The sequence below is a fragment of the Anoplopoma fimbria genome, chromosome 14 (assembly GCF_027596085.1).
Source record: "Anoplopoma fimbria isolate UVic2021 breed Golden Eagle Sablefish chromosome 14, Afim_UVic_2022, whole genome shotgun sequence".
Taxonomy (NCBI): domain Eukaryota; kingdom Metazoa; phylum Chordata; class Actinopteri; order Perciformes; family Anoplopomatidae; genus Anoplopoma; species Anoplopoma fimbria.
This window is the reverse complement of record NC_072462.1, coordinates 21,725,367-21,749,802: the sequence shown is the minus strand read 5'-3', so window position 1 is coordinate 21,749,802 and position 24,436 is coordinate 21,725,367. Positions and strand designations below refer to the sequence as shown.

At 39.8% G+C, this 24,436-nt stretch overlaps 1 protein-coding gene across 1 annotated transcript in view; it reads right to left on the bottom strand.

The window, feature by feature from the left end:
• The window catches only part of cacna1bb (calcium channel, voltage-dependent, N type, alpha 1B subunit, b), a 151,631-nt gene that overhangs the window by 71,845 nt on the left and 55,350 nt on the right, over positions 1 to 24,436 (bottom strand). The window contains exons 5-10 of the mRNA XM_054612347.1: positions 23,625 to 23,716; positions 22,993 to 23,145; positions 17,181 to 17,368; positions 2,999 to 3,102; positions 1,184 to 1,299; positions 960 to 1,049 (exon numbers count right to left, since the gene is read on the bottom strand). Coding sequence (XP_054468322.1) covers positions 960 to 1,049; positions 1,184 to 1,299; positions 2,999 to 3,102; positions 17,181 to 17,368; positions 22,993 to 23,145; positions 23,625 to 23,716 — 743 coding nt within the window. The remainder of the gene's footprint in view (positions 1 to 959; positions 1,050 to 1,183; positions 1,300 to 2,998; positions 3,103 to 17,180; positions 17,369 to 22,992; positions 23,146 to 23,624; positions 23,717 to 24,436) is intronic.

Genomic DNA, 24,436 nt, shown 5'->3' with positions numbered 1-24,436 from the left:
GTAAAGTCAATTTTCTTCCTCAAATCCAATCAGACTAACGCTGTAAATCCCACTAATTAACCCTTGCCCCCACGCCAGGCCTAATGGACTGACATCATGGGAGAGAGAGAAAAAGTGAGAACTGAGTAACAGCGTGCTCCCTTTGAAATAAAGGAAAAAGAGTATAGAGTTGAACTGGAAACCTTGATTCCCACTCAAACAATCATAATCATAAGTGCTCATTATATGATTGATGGTTGGCTGGCATTGCTACAACCAGCACATTTTGCAGTTATGCAATAGGGATTAATGTAAAGCTGAGGAACCGCCTTATACTTGTTATACTTTTTATGTTTTACTGCAATATTACCTATTAAATACTTAAATATGTAAACATATTTAGAGCATTAACATTTCACAAACTATTTTCTATGTAAAGATATAGTGATGAAATGTCTGATTAGCCTATCCTGATATTCTTACCCTAACCCTGACCAATCTTACTCCTCATGCCTAACCCAACCAAGGCAGGCATGAGTAATAGCCAGTCAGAGGCAAAAAAAACCATTTGGCTTTCCTCACGGGTTAACACTATTAGCCCTGTCAGCACTGTTGCCGTTGTTATGACTGTTAGCTTCTAGCTGTCAGCTCAGCCATCTCCATGGTGGGAGATTTGTGCAGGCCTTTACCGACTCACACTCTGTATTCAAGTTTCAAGAAAACTATGATGGTTTCAATTTTCCCTGAGTGGCGAGGATAAAAACAAAACAACTTTTCTCCCTGTAGTTTGAAATTTCCAACTATTAAAATTGGCCCTTTGAGGAACAACTGAATGAACCATATCACATTCATAGCCGATCGTTTATGCACAGCACATTGATGCTGTAAATAACCAAATATTGAATGGAAATGAGTAACTGCACCTCCTGCGGTGATGGACTATGGTGAAGCAGGCAGCAGATACTCAGCCTTCTTTTTACCTGGAAGGTTTTGTTTCCTTTTGTACCACGCACCATCCAGCGGGGACTTCTCCTCTGCAATCTCATCCTCCTCTTCCAGCAACACCTCCTCTGCAACAAGAAAGAGAGAGAGAGAGAGAGAGAGAGAAAGGAAAGAGAGGGACTTTCTATCAATTTGTCATGCTTTTCTAACACAACAAACACATGCATGCCAGCTCTCACACTGTTTCAGAGATTAGTCTGACCTGCTTTGCAGATCCACTCCAAATACCCGGTGAGCTCTCTCTCGATCTGCTGCTGCCTCCGGAGCTTCAGGAACTCTTGCCTCTTCTCCACACGCTCTCTTTCTTTGGCAAATTCTCTGTTGAAACATATACACAAAAAGAATAAATAAACATTTTATCACATTTGGCATTTGGGATTTAAAGGTAAATTCTTTTTTTTTTCTCTGGTGTCAGAAATCTGCCAGGGGACAACCTGCAGATGTACATTCACAGCAACAAACAGGATTATGTGATTTACAAAACCAACAAATTTGTGAGACGAATCATGGGAATGAAGGAAATAAGGGGTTCAAGCGTTTATCTGCAGGATTATGTACAGTGGAGTTCAGAAAGCAGGGCAGCTGTTGAGGGCACGAAAGAGGAAAAAGGCCGTTGGCAAAGCTAGCAGATATTTATTAAACTTATGGACAAGATGCATTACATGCAGGATTTATAACAGCATACTATATGGAATTTTACATAGAGATTGCAATATATATTGTGATCGAGTGATTTGTTCAGAAAAAGAAAATTAAAAAACTATTTTTAGATCAAATAAATAAATAAATAATTAATTCAAAGAGGAGGAGCACATTTTAAGCTACATTTATGCAAATAAGGGGCGTCAAGTGCGACTCTCCGTGTCTGGAAACTCCCAAGAAACATTTAAACAAATCATTGTTGATCTAAAATGAAGATGGATTCAGGAACTGCATGGCTACTTTCTTGCCGCAAATGTTTTCAGGAACACAATTCGGAGAACTATTTTCATAATACAAGATGGCAAAAGTTTCGAAACAAGCCCCTATGTTGGATTGGTTTAAAAGTCAAGAGCAGAAAGCTCTCGAGTGAAAGTGTTCGTCCAATCAGGTGGCTAGTGCGTACTGGCAGCCCATCGAGCATCCAATGCTGAGAAGCTGTGTGACCACTCCTTATCTTCCAAGACAGTTTTTATAAGACTGACAGGAAAGCTCCCTCAGCGCTGTTTTTTTTTTTTTGTGACCACATACATGTTTGCTTTCATCCACATTTAGTTGAGACAAGGGACTGTGAGTCACGGCAGGTGAGAGGAGGCTCTTTGTGACCACAGACACAATGAGATGGACAGATGTCAGATCCAGCAGCACACAGGACCGGGATAATTGAAAGCAAAGAACGAGGCCTTTTCATGAAACCAGAGGACGACATGGACAGATGATGAGCGACAGAGATAGATAATAAGAAGGAGGAGGAGAAAAGTGAATAATCTGCTGATTTATTCAATATTCATCGCAACATCATCGTCCGTTGTAGTAAACAAAAACCAGGACATTCTCCCAGGCACTGTTCATGTCCAGTGTAAACCCGAAAGTAAAAGTTGACGTTACACTTGTGACGTAATGTTGCGTAAGAAAGTACACTAAGGGCCGTTGTTGTTTATTTATGCTAGTTATGTTGTTATGGTTGTTCAAACATTGTAACGTTATTATTTCAACACAATTTGTGATCTTTTTTCTTACCTTAACCATATTCACGTGGCATTGTGCTCTTTCTGCAAGCGTGGTATCAGGCTGATATGAAATGTATTTATGAAACGTATTTTCGATTCTGAAACGTTAACACTCAATGGATCTAGTGTTTTGTAGAAACGTACAATGGCAACATTGGTTTCTGTTGAATGGGTTGTGCAACAAGAACAGCTTTGTAAATAAAAACTGCTGATTATAAACTAAGTAAGAATCTGCCTTTACTGCAGGTTATGTTATTTTGCCATGAACATACCTGGAATATGTGTATTTATGTTTAGAGTTGACTTACCCGGAGAGGACACCGAGCACCAGGTTGAGCATGAAGAAGGAACCGATGATGATGAGAGGGATGAAGTAGAGCCAGTTCCAGGTGTTTCCTGCTACATCATTGGTCTGGACACACAAACACACACACGGTAGGAATTAAGAAGAAGCAAGTCATCACAGTCACAAATATTACACTTATAGCCCATTATAAAAACTATTTTCAAAACAACTCATGTAATGTGTCATTACTATATAGTACATTCCGTATGCCTGATTCCAGTTAAAAGTCATTTTTGTAGGGAATGGCAAATGAACATGAATAACAAGTCATTTTGTTTTGTTTTGAATGAACCAGCTTGAGCTGACACTGTATGAATATGTTTTATCCCACATTCCCATTTCCCATCCATAGTTGTAAAGAACAATGTATTTTTTAAAAACCTGGCTGACTGAACAAAAAACATTTGCCGACTTGCCTCTGAAAGTTCTTAACAACTTTTCAATTTGAAAAAAAAAAAGCAATTAAAAAAGTCTCTCCGTTGTCTCTGTGAGCTCTGTACCAAACAAATGCAACAACAAACTATCCCACAGAGAGAAACTCAGTCTGCTATCAGGGTAAAACAACTGTTAAATTCAACACCAGTTACAGCTCAGAAACTTTCAATAAAAAGCTCACAGGCAAATAGGTGTGACCATTCAGACTTTTAATATTTGCTGACACACACACACACACACACACACACACACACACACACACACACACACACACACACACACACACACACACACACACACACACACACACTCACACTCACACACAGATACAGAGAGGTAACTGCTGGTTGTATGTACTGGCCAATGTCCACCACCGCATGCAGGAGTACACCTCCCACCACCTCAGCATCGTTCTGTTTTATTTTACCATTTTATTTATGCTGATTTATTGCCATGCTGGTTCATGTGTGCATCAATCTGCTGCTATAACAACTATTGCAACATGTTCTCACTCCTAACTCGTCAAATACCACAAAGTTGGTCAGTACTCCTGAGCTTAAAATAACGACGCTCTAGGTAACCCTTGAGCATCTCTTTGGACATGTCAGTGACGACATGTCACTTTCCGCTTGCTACATGCCAAGAGTCTTTTCCAAAATAAACTTCCAATGTAGGTTCAAACTTGCTTTACGTTTTTATTTTACGCAACAAAAGTACTTAGGCTTAGGAAAAAAATCATAGTTGGGGTTAGAATAAGTATGTTTGTTTATTAAAATACTTCACTTTTTATTTAGCTGGTTATGGTTAAGTATGAAAATTGCTGAACAAAACTACAGTAAAATAAGTCAATGTTGAGAGTTTCACGAGAAAACAAACAGCGGTTCCAGAGTTCTAAGGCCTTGAGGTCAAGCATGGGGCAATGTCATGTGTGAAGTTGGGAACAGTCAACAAATTGGTGACATAAAGTAGAATGAAAAATGTTCTCTCCAATGTAACTATGAAGTATTTGGACAGGGGTTGTCACATACATTTTGCAATATTTTGTTTTCCCCTCTTATACAAAATTAATGTACGGATAAATAGTTTTACTGGTACGGATATATTGAATGCCTTTTTCACTGTAGACATTTTGAGTTGTCATAGACAAAAAAGAACAGGTGTTACAGTTATAACATTAACAATGGCTCCGTTCTATTTCCAGTAAGTGTCCCAGTTAGTCATGACAGTGTGACGGTGAGCCATCATGCACAGTACCAGGTCTTACATTTAATTTAAAGTTTGGTTAGATACTTTTTGACAAATCTGTGATGTCCGAACCAGACTGTGCACTTAGCAGCAGGGCTAATGTTCATGCTTGTCTGGCGCGTTGGGGTTCTGGGAGTCAGCACGGGGGGGACAGACCTGTGGACGGATGGGCTGTGTGAAGCACAGTGACATTTTGCAGACGCCAGTGTCGTAGCGCTGCCACACGCTGGCTGTAATTGTGATGGGAGGTTCGGGGCGGCTGAATCAGCAGGCCTGAGATCTATATTATGCACCCGGGTATGTGAGATGAACACACACACATATACAGTAGCACACCCTCTGTCTCAGCTGTCAGAGGAGCAGCAGCCCACGCACCAAGATAAATGGGGAAGCTTCAATGTGTTGCTCGGCATACATTTATCGTCACATATTTCTCTGTGTCTCTCCCTCTTGCTCTCCACATTAAGTTAAATTCAGTTCAATACAACGAAGCAGAAGGAAAAGCTCAACTGTTTGGGAAATATACTTATTTGCTTTCATCCAATGAGAAAGGATTTTGTTAGCCTAGCTTAGCATAAGCAGGGGGAAACAGCTAGCCTGGCTTTGTCGAGTGCTCAAAAGTACATCTACCAACGCCTTTAAAGCTCACTGATTAACAAGTGTAATCTTGTTTGTTCAAACCACAAATCAATAGGTTTTATAGTAAGTAACAAGCTGGTACTGATTGTTTTGTGAGCAGCAGCTGGTTGCAGTGAATGTGCGCAGCTCCGAGAAGTTTTGATATCACTGTGTGCTTGGCTTTATGGTTCAGTCCAATCCATCACAGTCATTTCCTGCTGCGAAAAAAGCTCTGAAAATAAACTGTCCTGTCCGGCACCATACGGCAGACAGGCAGCAAAAAGTCAGATATAGCCCTTATACAGCGTCAGATATTTCTCTCATGTGTTGGTGGAGACCAAAAAAAAACTTACGGAAGAGTGAATATTGTACCAATTAAAGGACCAAAAAACACAATTAAAAAGGATTTCCAGGATGCTGGAAGGTTTTAAGTTTTTCCAATCCTCTAACTATTGCTCTAAATAAGTTATTTTGCTAGTTTTGCATCTGTGGTCAGATTTAGGTAACAGGCAGCTTTCTTTTCAGTTTGCAGTAGCAGCAGATATGGTCTCTCTCTCTGGAAAACTCTGGATGCCTGATGTGAAGGAAAAAATGAAGTGTGAATGCACTCGGTTGCTTCAGCTTTCAGTCCCAGAGTCAGAGGAGGGAAGACTTTTCTCTCCTGTTGATGGAGCCTTAATTCTTCAGATGACTACTCAGGCAGGCTAGCTTTTTTTTTTTTCTTATTCTGAATTTTTTTTTCTCTCAGATTTAAGAGGTTGTACAAGCTGAGCACAATCGAATCCCATTGAATGTGATTTTGCACTACTTCTGGGACTGCTTTTGGTTGATTCATATCAGAAAGATAGTTAAGGAATTTATCAGTGTTTGAATTCAGCAGGGTTTTTTGCATTTTATCCACAATTCTATTCTTAATAATGACCTTTCTTTCTGTGCAGACGCAGTTGTTCAGTTGCTTAAAAGAGCACATAAATGAGAACAAAAATGGCCAGTGTCATCATGAAATGCTGTTGATCTAAACTTGGATCAAACTATACCACATCAGCACAATGACCCGACAGAAGAAGGGATGCTTCTTGACAACTTTATCATTTTATCCGCAGAGGCCACAATGTAAAGACCAGCATGTCAGATTTAGTAGTTTGAGATCTACAATGATAACCAGGACACGATTGTTGGCATTCTTGAGAAAAGGAGAGGAGAGGAGAGGAGAGGAGAGGAGAGGAGAGGAGAGGAGAGGAGGAGAGGAGAGGAGAGGAGAGGAGAGGAAAGGAGAAGAGAGGAGAGGAGAGGAGAGAGAGGAGAGGAGAGAGGAGAGGAGAGAGCTGTACCATGGCCCCTGGGCAGCATGGAAGGACATCCATCACTTCAATTTATCATATGTCACTTCAGGATGGAGGGTGTGATCCAGTATTCTATATAACAAACAGCCTCTGGCAACGTCAGACAAACACATCTGTGGTTCCCTCTACATTTAATACATATATTGAGGCGAAGATGTTTTTGTTCACAAAGTCTGCAGAATTTTTTTTATGCTTTTTGAACACATCTTACAATGTGATACTTTATAATCTATGTTGAAAACAACTATAAAATAATTGAAATAAAGTTTGGCCCTTTACTCAGCTGAAAAAATATTATCCCTCATGTGGTGGAGAAAATCAAGAACCTTTTTTTTGCATATTACAACATATTCAAGATGTAAAGAGCAGGTTTCTTAATATAGTTTACAGACCTTTGTATATAAAGGTCACCAAATCCTGAATGTTCCAAGTGAAAGGCTCTGCTTTGGACCCCACCTTTAAGCGCACTGGGTACGGAGCCATGCAATGAGGTTAAAACACACAGCGTGCACAGCAAGAGAGCAAATGGGCATATGGCAATTAAAGCCACTGGCTATACTAATTAAGTTTATTACAAAACTATTGATGCACTATGTTGCCTTTAGCAGTGCTTCTTATGACCCCATATGTTGTTTAAGTGCAATGCAATGACAAATGAGAACAAATAGAAAAGTTAAATGGAATTATGAGTATAATAAGGTCTATTTATTCAGAGATACTGAAATGGTTAAAGGCGGTCTTGCAAAATCATTGATAACCACAAAAGAAAGCTTATTATGGTAAAAAATCACATACAAACCATTCTGTATAAAAAAACATATGGGACCCAAAAACAGAACCTCCACAATGGATGTTAAGTTGCATCCTACATTTTGTTGATATCTTAAAGCAGCCTTCGGTGACTTATTTCCACTGATCTTGATGTTTCTATATGAGTTCACTTGATATCGTTATTCCACCTCTGTTCTTCCCATGAGTCATCGCTGGCTGACTGCTCTGAATGATCAGCGAGGAAAAAGCATAACGCTGCCACATAATTTGGAGTCGTGCATCATGCAGTAGTGGTGTGACAGTGTACTCCCACTCTCGGCTTACAGTACTGCCACACACACACACACACACAGACACACACACGCACACACACACAAACACAACACACACACACACACACACACACACACGCACGCACACACACACACGCACACACACTTTTTCTGATGCCAAGGGAAGCCTGCAGAGATAAAGACAGCCACTCTGAATCAATTCTGCAGCTCCTTACAGTCCTGAAACATTCACAACAAGCAGCGGTGACTGTGCTCAATAGCTCCGCTGGCACAGAGAGCAAAAAGTCCTCAGAGGGCTGCTTGTAGAGAAGGAATGTATCAAAACAGTTTCAATTGAATTTGGGGCTCCTATCATCTCTCGTTGAGTTCACTATTCTTCTCTTTGGACATTGAATGAATTTGCTGCAGGCTAATTTTGATTGTATTTATTCAGCCAGCTTGACTTAAAGGCTTGAACAATTGCAAGTCACAACAAACAGCAGATCAGGACATGTAGCAACATGTTTAACCTGTCATCCTGCACACAAACATAATGGCCAGATGGTTAGCTTAAAGCACATGCTAGCCATTTTTACCTAAAGTGAAGGTAAAAGTGAACACAATTCAAACACCAGTCAACTAAATAGGCACACGTGAAAACACGCTGTTCATCTGGTGGATGAATCATGGTACTGCACTCATTCTAAAGGCATTGGCCTTCACTACAGTCACGGAATGGTCAAATAGACCAACAGGTAAAGGTTTTCTTTGAATAGGAACATGTATAGAGGGTCTGTATTTAGATGCAATTAAAACCAACAGTGATATCGCAATCACATTATATGATTTTTACTGTTACCCGAGGAAATTTCAGACGGCACATATGGTACCAACATTTACCCAAATGGGCAATTTGTATAGCCCATTTAAAGCTCTCCTACTTTGCTGTGCTTCATTTTATAAGTATCAGTCTGTGCACAGGTAATGTTCAGATGTCGTGGTATGGTTCGCTAGAGGATTTGGGCTGCATCATTCCAAATGGGTATTCACTCTAGAAGTGTACAGTTTTGTTAGGAGGAAATTAATTTTCATGCTGTGTTCCATCTTTATTTACATATACTTAGTAACATATATACTGTTGAAAAAACCTCTGCAAATATCTCAAAAGTTTTAACTTTAATTCAATTTAATTAAAGATACCAAGCTTATACAAATAGACATTTTTGCAGAGATACACTCTCATTCTTTTTGGGCATGTCATTTTCAAACACGGACCTGAGCAAAAGGCATAGACTACAAGATTATTACATGTGCACACAAAGTTCCATTCAAATCAAAGTACTAAACGCGTCCTACAGGCTGAAGTCTGGTATTTAAAATAGTTTATTCTGAGGCCTTTACCTCAATAATAACCTGCCTACAGCTTACACAGCACCAGCACCAAACAGCTGACAGAGAAAAAGTTAGAGAACAGTTTGTGAATGCGCTAAAATAAATCAGGTGGACACAAATACGTCTCCAAATGAGTGTTTTTGATACTTGAGTTAGCTACAGTTCATCTGCTGAGGTTCAAAGATTCACACAAAGCTACGACTGAATGTCCACACAGTATCTCTAACTGTCTCCTCTGTGCTGCTCTATTTTTAGGAGGATTTGACAAGCACAAGATGTTGCCCTGACAAGGTCAAGGTGCACCTGGTTCCGTTACTCCACCGGCTCTAATGAAGTGAGAGGAAAAGGTGCCTGCGACCCCTTGCATGTCACACACCCACGCACACGCACACACACACACACACACACACACACACACACACACACACACACATTAAACTTCACAAACTCACATACAGATCTAAATAGACAATGCAAGATTTCAATCAATATGAACTAATATTATTCATTAAAAGTGCTCTCGTTCCATCACTGATAGCAATCAGCTGATTGAGAAAATATTTTAAGGGACTCGAATACAAGATTTTAATACTACACTCAAATGAGAGCAAACACGCTATTTGAAGTGACGGGTACATTATTTGCAGTGCTGAGCCTGAACATGACACAGCAGAGGTAATTAGGGCCGCATCTAATTTGATGGCAGCCGTCGGATAGCCAGGAGAGACAGAGGAAATGTAATAAAATCACGAGGCATGAAGCGAAGATTGCCACATTATCAACGCTGAGAAACCACCCACGCATCCTTCTGCTGCTACAACAGTGCCACTTCCCCGCTGACTGAAGCAGCATTTCATAGTGTGAATCAGTGCAAGCCTTTGGTGCCTTTTGTGGAACGCTGTCACCGCTTTTCTGCTCAAAAAGAGTGTAGTGGACACAGATGGGCATGGTAGGATAATTTCAAGATGGTACAAAGTTTCTTCAGATAATTTGTACATAAAAAGGCCCTACTTAATACATTTGAGCTTATTGGATTTTGTTTAATATATATATCAGAAATTTGCTATGAGGTGTTAACTTCAAATGTTAAAGTAACATATGAGAATCAATGAAAAAAATATGACACTTAGATCCAATAAGTATTTTATTTTATTTTGTATTCAAGAATAGTTTTTTGCCAAGCTTGTGTGCATGAACCCACCAAAATAAGCCAAAGCAGGGTTCATGTGCACATGTTTGATGGGGTTAAGTGTGAAAGTCATCATCATCACTCCCTTACTTCAGTCAAAAAGAGCCGGGGTTTGGTCTGTCTGCTTTGGGCTACAGTAGAAACATGGCAGTACAACACGGACTCTGTGAAGAGGACCCGCTCCCTATGTAGATATAAAGGCTTTATATTTTTCTATTCTATTTCTGCAAATAGTCATTTCTGCCCCCTAAATTCTACACACTGTACCTTTAACAAGTCAGATCTGATCTAGAAGCTGCCAGCTGGTGATAACATGGCAACAATATCTAAAATAGGATCTGAAGGTGAAAATGAAGGTGAACATGTTCTGCACTGGAGACAGATGAGGGATATGGCATGTTCTGTTTACAGCCAGAGGCAATTCAGATCATTTATCGTGTGCAAAGTTCAAAAACAATAGTGCACTAACAACAATATCCAGTTTTCACCCAGAACACTGATTATTATCAAAGTAGGCTAATTTCGTGGATGCAGGGAAGGAAGGAAATATAAAGAAAAACCCAGAAAATGAGAGGATCATTTGGAAGCAAAAGGCTCATTATCTTTCTCTGCATGAACTTCTGGATGCATATTCCACCGTAATCTGGCCTCAAACGCTCTGGAGTTGCATATCCGTAACATCCACCATGTGGTTTAGCCGCTAAAGACAACGCTGTTGGGAGGATATTTTGCTCGTGTCAAAAGCTCTGCAGCGGCTGGCAATATTATGATGATTAGCATAAGCTGAAATCTCTCTTTATTTGCACTCCCTCCTCTCTTCCTCTGCTCCTTTCGTAATTCAAGAAGGTTCAGTTTGGTGGCATTCTCTCGTTCCCAGGCTCTAGCTGGGTGTTAAGACTTGGATTTCATCATGTACTAGAACATGCTGGCTCGCTGTCTTCCTAAGCACAAAAGCACTTTGTCGAGAAAAAGTCACCTTCCCATTGATTTCAAGGAGACGTTTACTGTGTCGATGCAGCGAGGGTGCCGCAGGGTGTCTGGGAACAACACCCAACAACCAAAAAGTCTTCATACCTTATCGATAGATTAGTTAATAGTTAATGCATTACAAATTGACCTACCTGAGATGATGGTTACAGAAACTATTCATATGATATCAACATTTCCTGATCTGTGACCTCGGTAGTTAGGGTTGGATTTAGGCAACTACTTGGTTAAGTTTACGGAAAGATTGTGTTTGCATGTCAAATAAACTCATGCTGACTGTTGCAAGGAGACAGGATACGATTATAGGACTCATGTCAAATCAATGAGGCCAACTCCTTAAAAGGAGTTGCTTTTGCTTCTCATAATTACTTACATGACCACAACACGGTAAATATGCAAATGCTATAGCATGTAGAAGACCTTGAAGCATGTATGGTACCAATTTATTCTAATGAAAGTTGTGCATCCATTGCATACCACATAATTAGAATCCTAGTTGTAGCATTAATGAGACAAAAAAGCACTGTATTCAATAATTGCAGGGGGCATGTTGGTGCAGGTCCTGTTGACATCATTAATTATGTAACAAAATGGCCAGTTTTTAATAATTCAGTCCAAGGCCAAAGACTTTATCAGCCTCTAAAAATCTCCTGTGACTTCAAATAAGGATGTATTGCATTTATTTTCCAGAATAACAAGGACTGTTTGAAAACAAAGATTTAGTAAATTTATGATGTAATAATATATAAATATAGCATGCTTTTTGTTTGTCAAATATGTCAGCACATTACAGAACAGTAATCCAACTAACCCGTTTAATCTGTGAGGTTTTCTGTGAAGCTGAAAAAACTACCGGTTAAAAAAAGACTCATAACTAAAAAATTAAATATGCTTAAGGTAAAACAACAAAGATTTACTCAAGTAACTTTTACTCAGGTTTTACTCAAATCAAACTATTTCACTTATCTTTCTGACCTCATCAGGGTAAAAGCCGTGTGTTTCCTGAAACAATGAACAAAGTGTTTCTCTCAGTCTGAAATAAGTCTAACTGTCTTTTTCCTCTGCCTTTTGCACCGAGTTTGCGTCATGCACATGAAAGTATCTTTTCAAGTCTTTGAGCATTTGGTTTAATATAAAGTTATAGTGTATTCCTGTCTGATTCGGCTTTCAAACTGGACTTCCTGGCTTGTATTTCCTCTTATCACTGGTAACTGCAGCAACATGCTCGCGACATCAGAGGCATGTTGTCGCTCTGAATGTGACCTCATCGTCACCCTTCCCTTCAGTTGAAGACTAAGATGGCAGACAGCAGCTGCTGTGAGACCACGGGATCCTTGGACGTGGCTTCGCCGGGGAAGGTGAAGTTATGAGGGAGGGGGGGGGATGACAGAGAGGAAGCAATAGGGAAAGACGAAGAGGGGGAAGGGTGGTAATGATGGAGAGAAGTACTCTGCATTTTCTTTTACACCATTAGAGAGAAAGGTCTGAACAATCCCCCTCTGGGCAGAGGTAGCATAGTCATCAATCTGCGGGGTTAATGCCAGGTTACAGGAAAGTATATATTCTGCAGAATAGAGCCACTGGATGCTAATGTGGCCTCGTGATGTTTTAGACTTCAACCCCAACCCCCCCACCCCCCTTCCTACTTCTGTACCATGAGTGAATATACATTTGTATACTAGCATGCACGCTCCACTGCATTCACACAAATACACCCATGGCTGTTTTCCACTAAATAAGCTTGTCTTGGTTTCTCCTTTTATTTCCTTTGTTGACAACATTCTTTGAAGGACATTTTGGCTCTGCTCAGATGATGAGTCACAGGTACTTTAAGAGGTGCTAACAGTACCGTCAATCAAGATGAGTAAAAGAAATCCATCCTCACTTCAAGGAATAAGTACTACTATGAAAAACAATAACCACCATTTACTACCACCTCTGCAATGACACATTTTGCCAGCAGTTTCTGCACTCGTATTTTGAGATCCATCGGCTATCTGTCTGACAACGAATAAGCCTCTGGGGGCGAGGGGATATGTTTTTGGGATTCTGGTGTAGCAAGCGGTTTTCTGGGCCAAACTTCCTTTTCCATGCGCCACTTTTTGTTTATACTCCGATTAGCAACTTGAGATGCAAGACTGGAGCTGAGAGACAACGCCTATGACCAGATTGTTTCTAAACTAGACAGTTTACATTAAACAGCTTAATCCTCAGACTAGGTGGGTTCCCAGATTACATTTAGGCTAATGCCTTTTGCCTGTCCTGCTCTCTACATAGATGGTTTACCTGCATTCAACCAAAGCCCGCTATGACTACTCAGTCTATATACAGAAACCAGAACGCTTCTGATTTCAAAATCTTGTCCCATTGCCTACATATGAATAGGTAAGGTTAGCGTAAAACAGAACACAAGACCTCTCACTCAGGCTGAATTATCAGGCTTAATTAAACCCATGGCTAGAACTAGTAGTAGCATAAATATGTTTGCAATAGCAACTGTAAACTGTAAAAATGCTTGCTTTAGCTACCTTCTGTTAGATGTACCGGGCTCATGGATTTAGACCAGTGGTTCAGCTGTCAACTGGATTTTTGTTTGAGGTGTCCTGAGCATTCACACCTGTCAGACAGTCACAAAGCAGTGTTCTCCATGGCCCCGGTTCTTGTAATGGATCACTGGCACTTGTTACACACACAAGCCTGTAGGCTGATGTTTCACAGACACGGTGAGTGAGTAACCAAAGACTCCAACAGACGGATGGTCAGCAAGGTATTAAACTTCTGTGAAAACATTCTCCAAAGAGCTAAACACCGTCCGTGTGTAGTGAAGTAAAACCGAGAGCAGCAATCAGGCAAATCAAAACAGTCCCAAAATGGGTTTTGTTTGCCTCAACGGGATGTATGAATGGTCTCTACAAGGCAATTTAGAAAACCATCCCACCTTACTTCTTCATGCATCTGAATCAATCCAGTCAAGGAACAGAAAAAAACGAGATAAGAAGGGAGAGGACTGGAATGTGAAATAAGCAGTACATAGAGAAGTACCTTGTTGAATAGGAAGAAGTACAGCACACCGCATAAAAAGGCTGCGGTAAAAATAACTGTTGGATCAAAAGTACCGACTGAAAGCAAAGGCATTCTCGGATCACAGCAGCATGGGTCTGCATCGCTTAGTATAATGAGCCAGAAAAAGCTACGGGAGATGTTTGGAGCAAGACAAGGATGAAGAGCAAGAAGAAAAAGGAGGAGAAAAGATGGCTCTGCAAAAGGCTCTAAATGTTGTGACAGTTAGCTGCTGTCTCTTAGTAAAGGAAAAGATGAAGTAGAGGGTGAAGGGAAAGGAAAAGTAGAGGCGTTAAGGTATGAAAAGAAGAAGATAAAGGTAGAGAATGGGAAAATGAAAAATCAAATGTGGTAGACAAATGTGGTAGACAGAGGTACATGTGCAAATAATGCAACAAGTAAATAATTTACAAAGTAAAATGTATTTGATCCAGAATAATAGATCTTATTCCACAGCTAATGGTAATGTCCCTGAACAACACTGTCCACACAGAGATCTTTGACTTCTTAATTAAATTATTCAGCACATGAGGTCCCAGCTCAAGTTTTATTTTTACCAAATATCAACAGATCCTCTTTCACCATATGAACATGTGACTATAAGCCATATTTCTCAGTTGTTCGTCTCACGCACGTCCGGTGGACCAGATGCACTCCCACTTAAATCAAGGCAGGTTGTCTACACAGGCCGCACAACAGCTACCTTTACATGCTAACCCAGACCTGAAACGTGTGTCTCAAGACTGTGACTGAAGGCATCCTGTGTAGACACAGACGGAGAACTGAAGCTGCTGTTGCTCATGCTACACCTCCTGTAAAGGTGGTGTGAGTTACAATTTGTGCTAAGTGTGATTATTATTACCCAGCAACCTGTGAAAAAAACTAAAACAAATGAAAGAATCTAATATTTAAATATCCAGAGAAGTGCATGCTAAAATTACACAAGCACGAATAATTTTAATGAGCTGCTGTTCACAAGTCTGTTGCAATGCTGGATCACCTCCATGGGCCACTCGCAATTGAGTGCGTGTGTGTGTGTGTGTGTGTGTGTGTGTGTGTGTGTGTGTGTGTGTGTGTGTGTGTGTGTGTGTGTGTGTGTGTGTGTGTGTGTGTGTGTGTGTGTGTGTGTGTGTGTGAATGAGCATTTAGATTAGCTCCTGATGGGCAGTTTGGCATCTTGTATGGCAGCCTCTACCATCAGTGTGTACATGTGTGTGTGAATGGGTGTAGGCTATTTTGAAGTAATTGATCACAAGGTGTTTTTAATTGAGTTTAACTAGTATTTCATTCTCCTCTGTTCTCCTTTTCCTTATTGCAACCATCTCAATGTTTCCCTGTTCAGCCTTTCACATCTTTTATCACCTTTTTACTCTGTAAACACTGGGAATCTTTTTTTTGTCTTTATTTAGAAACGTATGTGTCATTTTATGTGTCATGATACTACATAAGGCTGTCCCCTGCAGCTTCTGCCTAAGTGGCAACATATGATGAGTATGAATGAGATCCATTTTTAAATGGAGACTGAAAGCCTACTCATTTTCCCTCCCCTATGCTTGAATTGCATAATTGCTACCTCTGTCTGTTTTTTGTAAATAATCTTCATGTACATAAGCAATAAAATCTTATTTGTTGCTTGAACAGGATTTTAGTTGTATATGTTTTACAAATAAATATGCTTCCTTTTCTAAAATCATGTTGTTTATTTTTTTCTAAAGTATACTGAGAGACTGATATGCCATTTTTTTGTTCCAAATACAAAAAGGCTACAGTGTGAGTAGACTCACACTGGACAGGTACAGTGTGTCAGCTGTGCCACTGCTGCAACCTTACCATCCATGCAGAACTCAAACTGGCATCTTGACACCCTAAAGCGTTTACTTATTCACCATCTCTACTTCAGCATGCTGGCTTACACACACAGAGAGTTGGGCAAGATATCAAAGATGATATAGTCTAAGGGTCGCAGGTTTATGAGTTTAGGGTGTCATGTTTAAATTTATGAACCTGTGTGAAAAACCTGATTGAGTAAAATGAATGAATATGACCGACTAGCCGATCCTCAAAATGCTCCAGGGGAGCCGCTCCATGGTCACAGTTTTGTGGTTGGCAGCTCCAAAGTGTGAATTAGTCTCTTTATATGAATATTAAGCACATGGGTGATGGAAAAGAGTGGGTATGCTCAACAATCCTTCACTGAATGAATTATTCATGTTTTTTTGAGTTCAAAACACCATAAGTGGTTCCCGAAGGCTGAAATGTTCATTACACCCAAAAATAGTGGAGTGATGGATTGCAATACAATATTATTCTGTTCCTCTAACCTAAAATGAAGTGTGTCTTGAGAGTGGCACTACAGTTAGAGCCATGGGGTCATTTAATTAGCATGGGTTCTCTTCATGGGGGCATCAAAATAAACAAATGAATGTCAATCTGCTTATTAGATAAATACATCCCTGGCATTTGGCCTACGGCAGAAGACAGCTCCAAAAAAAAAGGTTTCTTCCTTTAAGGACATGGGGTTTTTCAGATAATTTCAAATAGTGGAGCTTATATTCGGCAAAGCATGAATATCAACAACTAATCCACAACTAATTTAATTAAATCCTGTCCTTTTTGTTTCAAGACACATTTTGGTAGAGTGTTGGTCCACGTGGAAGTTTGACCACTTTGATTTGGCACCATAAACATAAACACCATAAAATCATCTTCTGAGGACCATGAATAACCATACCAATCTGGCTACCAATAGGTATCATACTCTGGACAATCTAGCAGACTGCAAGAAATCAAGCTTATACAACATTCCGAATTCTTAAATGCATAAAGACTCACGCTGTAGAGGATGTCCACCCAACCCTCCATGGTGATGCACTGGAACACAGTAAGCACGGCAAACAGGATGTTGTCAAAGTTGGTGATGCCAAAGTTGGGTCCAGTCCAGTACTCTCTGCACTGGGTCCCGTTGGGACACAACCTGGCAGGAGGCTCCAGACCACAAGGCCAGTCTGCTGCTCTCTCACCTGAACGATAGAGAAATACAGAGAGACATGGAATGAGTTTGGATATGCATATTTATGTTTTTAGATGACTTTTACTTAAACTAAAGTGTCTATTTGATGGGTGGATGGATTGATAGATCTCAAAAGTAACTGAATGATTGAAAAGATTAAAAAAGTTGTTCTATGCTACTTAAGCAACTTAAATAATTATAGTTTCCCCAAATGCTAACCGGTTTTATGTGGGTCAGGTCTGCAGCAGGGACAGCAAATAGCCAGATGTCATTTTCCCCTGCAACTTTCTCCAGCTGCCTCTCGCTGCTCTGATGTGACCCATGATCTCCTAACAGACATTTATCAGTAATGCTGGTAACACCTCCAAAGGGAAACATCCAGGGATATACTACCAGGTGCCCCACCCACCTCAACCGGTTCCTCTCAATGGGGACCATTGACCTCCCGACCGTGTCATGCAGAGTGTGGCTGCAACCTCATTCTGTCAGTCATTGCACAAAGCTTGTGACCACAGGTGGAGGCCGGTAAAAAGATGGACAGATGAATTTAGAGCATTGCTCTGTGGCTAGGAACCTAGCCAGCAGCCAATATTACAGCTTCTCTTCTACACTCAGAACATCTGGAAGTTATCTATATGTCAGATGTCCCTTTTCCCCTACAGTAAATATACCAAACATAAAAAAACATGGGGGTTTTTTTTATGGGTATATCTTATTGATTTCAATTGTTCTCTGTACAGTTTAAGTAAAAGCTCTCTGCACTAATTTCTAGCCTTGATAGTGCAGGGGGAAAACCCTGGTACTTTAAGAGGATGCTAACAGTGCTGCTGATCATGACTGATCAAGCAAATCTGCCTTTACATCACAATACAACATACACACATCAATAACCACAGTTCCACTGTCAACTCAACATCAAAACCATTGAAATGTGAATGTTGGACAAGATAATTACATCTAAGCTTGATTTAGAGACAAAAACTTGTAACATATCACAGTAACTGGGGAAATTAAGGATAACATATTACAAAACTGTGCAGGTGTTTTGAATCTCTGGTTCCCCCCGTGGTCCAGAGGATAAGGCGCAGACCATGATCAGTAAAACCCCAAGTGCACATCTGACCAAGCACCTTTGTTTCATGTCATTCCCTGTCTTCCTCCCTTCACCTCTTGTCGTCTCTCTACTATCGCCGATCAAATAGAGGCAGAAAAACACTGCAGGGCTGTGAGGGGCCGAGCTGGCAAGCATGAGGTGGATTTTCAAAGAAGGGTTTATTTTCCCAAAAATGAAGCAAACAAATGTACAAAATATGTAGCAAAGTTGTGAGCACCTTAAGGGAGGTAAACTACTTAACTGACCAAATAAGGATAAAAAACATATTGTATGTAATGGTTGATCAGATCATTATTTAAACAAAGGAGTTATCACATGATCATGTGATGTAAGCCAATTAAACAAGTAAAATGTTGGTATTTTGTAGTCGTTAATAAAAAATCTGAGGCGTGCTACCCCATCACATATTTATGCTGATTGGATTTGGGTCCAACCCACCACCATGAATCCCATTGTTAAAGTACAACCTCCTTTACAAAAAAGAAACTAAATGTGTGTGCTACAAATATAAACTAAAGTACTGCCAACAAAACTAAATAAATGAGTATGATGTATAAAACAAATAGGTGGCATTGTTTATCTGTTGTATGTGCATTAGTTAATATTTCCCAAAAATAATTTGAGGAGAAAATGAACTATTAAGTGTAAAATATAAAGAAGTGTGTGCAGAAGGGTTATGCAACTGTGTGGCAGCAGGTTTGACCTTGACAAGGGGAAAGATTAAGAAAAATAAAACAAGGCTACAATCTTGATGTCAACGGACTTGACTATGTTCAGGTTTTGCATGGATAGGTTTTGTCAGTTAAGTTCCTCCTATAATAAGAAAAACAGAAAGACAGAAGTCAGCCTCAGATTAAGACGTATCGTTGATCTCCACCAGGTTACAGTCGGCTCTAAATCATTTTTTGTGACTTTTTGGTGTTTGTATCCCCCTGGCTCAATTAGACTGACATCCTTTGTTGTACTCACACTTTATCTTTCATTCAAACCAGTGGAGCATACTTGGCATAAAGGGCCTGAGTCAGAAGAGGGTTTCAGGGATGCTTATTAGTCTTCACGTGCTCACCTCAGTGTTACGAATCCCATCCTGATGTTACTTACTCAGATACGCAGAATTGCAAAGAATATGCACTTCAGGTAATGATGTAAATCAAGACGTTAACTGCAATACGTACAGAAGGGTTTTCAGCCATTTTAACATAGAGGATGTGATAGATTTATGTGCAAATATGAACTCTGACTTTTGATTTAGATGTGCTCTGAAGTGAAAAGCTAACAAGTTTACTTAGCTTAGTGTAGCTGTGGTTTAACAAAGCATGATCTGTCCCAACTTTGTGCTTGATTTTTCAAGGATTACGAAGGGACAGAGGGATGAGGTACCAGAGTACGTGGAGGGTGATGAGAGTTTGTCTAAAGGATGTGCTGGCACACATGTCAGCAGATGGGGATCAGAGGAAAAGAATAAATGTGCTGAGTATAACAGATGCCTTGGGCGCCCAGAGTTTCATGAGGGATAGTGCCACGATCACAAGCCGTGCCAGGTTTTAACGATGATTTGCGGAGCCAGACTGCACAGCCAACATCCCTCTGGTGTCACTCCAGTAAAATGTGCCCCTTTGCTTCCTACTGACAGGCGCTGTGTCAGCCGGACTCAGTATCCACAGACCATATGGGAACATCCCAGGGCTCTATTTTCTTCAACTGGGTGCAGTTCTTAATGGAATACATTGGCTCATCATCAGGTTTCTTATTTTATTGAAAAAAACTATTTATTTAATTGGTCTTTATTTTAAAGGTTCCCCATGTGACATGCAGAGCACCAATATAGTAACTATTTGCTAAAAAAAGATATAGTGAAGTAATGACTTCATGAGCAACCGTTAGCTGCAAGCTGCCTGCGCCCTGAGATACGCTCAAAATTATGAATTGAGCATCTTTAAAAAATATATAGAATATATATATATATATATAAGGACATATTTCATAGTGCCACCATTAACTTTGAGAACAGATTTATAGGAATAGGCATGAATATTTTAGTGAACTGTGATGGGTATTAGTGCCGAATTTCAATGAGCATTGCAAGTGGAAATGGGATGTTGGTGAGTTAAAGGGATCGCTGTTCCAATACTCTTTGTTAATATAAATCTGCATAAGTGTTGGATTTTGCTTCTAATCTTCTAATCCAAATAATGTCACAAGGAAACATACCCAATTCAGTCCTTCCGTCTGTCTTTAATAAAACTAAATGAATGGCTCATGGCAAGATGTTATCATGTATCTGAAGGCAAAGTCTCAGCAGAGAGAATTAAAGGGAAAAATAAACAATTTTCCACTGTGCAAAGGACAAAGAAGCCAGGGGCTTGAATAACCCTGAGCTCCAGTGAATGGACAGCCAAATAAAGCACACAACACAAACAAACAACATGCCGACATACTCAAACAAATGGCCCACAAGCCTGTCATTCATATACAGACACACACACACACACACACACACACACACACACACAGTCGTGTTTTTTTATGACCTGTCAGGGACATTACATTTACTTATATTCATTTCCTGGAGATTTACCCTATTCCATAACAGTTACCATCCAAATCCTAATCCTAACCCTTACCCTAACTCCTAACCAAATCTTCTCCCTAAAATGTCATTATTGACGTTAAGGGAACGTGCATTATGTCCTCATTATTTACCAAAAAGGAAGGCAAGTCACCACGAAGTGTCTTTCTAATCAAATCGTTGTCCCCACAAGACTAGTTAAACACACCCACACAAAAAGACCATCACACAGCCTTCATGTAGAAAGCTGTTACCAGTGCTGCTCATCTTAATCAAACCCTGCTGTGACTCTGTGACTAAAATAACTCAATACCTCGAGTCACTCCTTCACACTTTATCTGACACCAGCAGTGAGGAAATAAAGCATTCTCGTGGTTTTTATCACTGCATTATACAATGGGTCATTTCAGCATAGCACACTGTTTGTGTTCTTTACAATTACTGTAATGCTGCATATAATAATAACACCGGAAGTAACCCGGATGTGATTTATCCAAAAAATGGGTTTTTGTTGCAGACTTATCTTTCTCCCTCCCTTTTATTGTCACAGATGACACATACCACGTAAATGAAATGTGGTGGATGTGACAGACTTGTACTTATGTTCACACTGTTTGTGCAATCTCATAGTAAATTGGTGGTTTCCTTCAAATGTACAAAAATATATGAGCTTGATTCTAAAGCTTTCATATTTCCTAATCTATTTTCACCAAGATGGCTAAGTGATGTTTGAGTAAACCTACACTGCTCTCATCATTGGCCCGGTCCCTATAGTTCCCTGATGGTTTCATTGAAAGTAATTAATTGGAGTGAATTATTATAGGGAACATTTATGATTATAGGGTAAATTAATAAGTGTTGCTAGATTTTACCCAATTTTTGGCTATTGGTGCAGCTTTAACCTTAACTTAAACAGTTTTTAAGTGCAAGTATGTTTTTCTTTCTGTAAAGTTGTAAATTACAGGCAACAATGCAATTCAACAAATATGGAGAATAAAGGTTTTTTTTAATTAAAAAGTTGTGTAGAGTTTTTAAAATGTTCTTGAAAGACTTGCTGAACTGGAGAGATATACAAAGGTCCATTTAAACCAATATGAACACTGATATCTAATCTGGAAACCTTATTCTCCATATTAGTTTCACTGTATGCTTTCCTATAATTTACATCTCCAACTGACCCGCTGTTCAGTTCTCTAGAGAACATTTACTTTTAGCCTTCTCAGGAAATTTACTAAGAAATGATTAAGACATTTCATAAAGTAAAGTGTTTCCAAATTGACACTTTTTTTTTTACAAGGTTATGAAGTGTGACCTTTTCAAATAAACCTGCTATTAAACATCATGTATTGGAAAATGGTAATCAGTAATGTAAAGAAAACACGGTTTATATTTAAGGAGAGTATACTTAAAAAACACTATTGTTGAGACGCTGCTCCACTCCCAGTCACACAACAAGGATTGCCATTATGTATTATTGCTGCTCACTACACTAGCAAGCGCTTCTAATGTAGCAGGGAGAACTAGTGGATTGTAACCTGATTAACACCATCAGATGTAAAATTCGATCAGGAAGCCGAGTACATAAGCGTCCCTATTGAGATACAGGAGAAGCTATTAATCAAACCCTGAACACTGTGAAAATACCATTCATCAAAATCAAGATGTGAAAAACGGCTGTCAGAAATTCTGCTGTGTGCTTGTTTGTTACGTTTATATAGGCACACTGCCTGCCAGCGCTGTGGATGTGCGGCTATCCATAAGCCACATACATACGAAACTTATGAATCATTTATGTATGCCTGCATAAATATGCAATGTAATGTAATGTTTTCATCCGTGACAAATGTTGGGAACACAGCTGAAAGAAGAGAAAGTTTTTCCTGGCGTCAACTCAGCCGATAATCAGTGTTGTCGCACAAACAACGTGCCGCCGCCAAGCTGTTGCTCTCACCAGTCTCTATCTTGAAGCAGGTGGTGTGGAATTTGCCCATGTAGAACTCCACCCCGATGATGGCAAACATGACGATGGCGAAGAAAAGCAGCAGGCCGATCTGGAGCAGAGGAACCATGGCTTTCATAATGGACTTCAATACCACCTGGAGACCTGAGAGACAGGAAAAGATGTTATAATTTTCTTAAAATTCTCTTTATATCCCGACTGCAATCAATAAATCAAATGTTCTGACAGAAAAAAAAGAACAAATTGTGGTATCTGTGGTTGTTGCAGGACTGTGACAGCCATATCGAATCATTTAGTCTGGCCAGAAAGAAATGTTTGCTTTTTGTTCACAATCATAATTATAATTTCGAAAAACTTTGTGAGACAATCCAAGGCTAGTTTTCTACATTTTATATCTGTACCTATATCTGTAGGGTAGCGAAGTAAATAATATATGAACACATCAAAACAAAGAACCATAATAAGAAAGGTAAAAAAAATGCTATGGATGGATTCCTGTCCATTTATCTCAATGCTCAAATCAGTGCTTGGCAACAAAATAACTTTCCTGGAGTTTGTACAAGCGACTTTGTCCACAGTACAATTCTTGAAATGATAATATCATCAAATGTTGAGGGACTTACTTGGGATTCCTGACACAAGTTTCAGGGGTCTCAGCACTCTCACGGCTCGCAGTGTTCGCAGGTCAAAGTCCGAACCCACCGTGGCCAGGATTCTGTACACACACACACACAGAGACAGGAACATCCAGTAATTACTATACAATACTATATAAGGTTGGACGTAATATTTATTTTATGTATAACTGTTGTTTATTTTTTTTTTACAATAAATTCACTTATTGTCTTTTCTTTCAAATGTCAATTACAGTCTCCTACATTCCAAATTGACATCTTCAAATTGCTTGTTGTTTTCTGTCCAAAACATCCAAAAAATTTACAAAAGCATTTCAACACAAATACAAATCATCTTTCTGCCTCCTCCTACACACAAACACACATACAGCCTATAGGTTGATCACATCGTATCAGCTTTTACCTACAAGTGGAGGAGCGACATAGTGTGGTGTGTGTGTGTGTGTGTGTGTGTGTGTGTGTGTGTGTGTGTGTGTGTGTGTGTGTGTGTGTGTGTGTGTGTGTGTGTGTGTGTGTGTGTGCGTGTGTGTGTGTGTGTGTGTGTGTGTGCATGTGCACTAGCCACTAAGACACAGCTGGCAGCCCTCATTACAGGCTGTACACAGAGGGGGAGACTTAAGTGCACAGAAAGAAAAACACATGCTCTAGGCTAAGGGGAGAGGTAGAGAGAGAGAGAGAGAGAGAGAGAGAGAGAGAGAGAGAGAGAGAGAGAGAGAGAGAGGTTAACAAGAAAAAGGAGGAGGGATGCCTGTATTCCTGCAGCCGGGAATAATATTAATTTGATCCTGATTCTAAGAGGG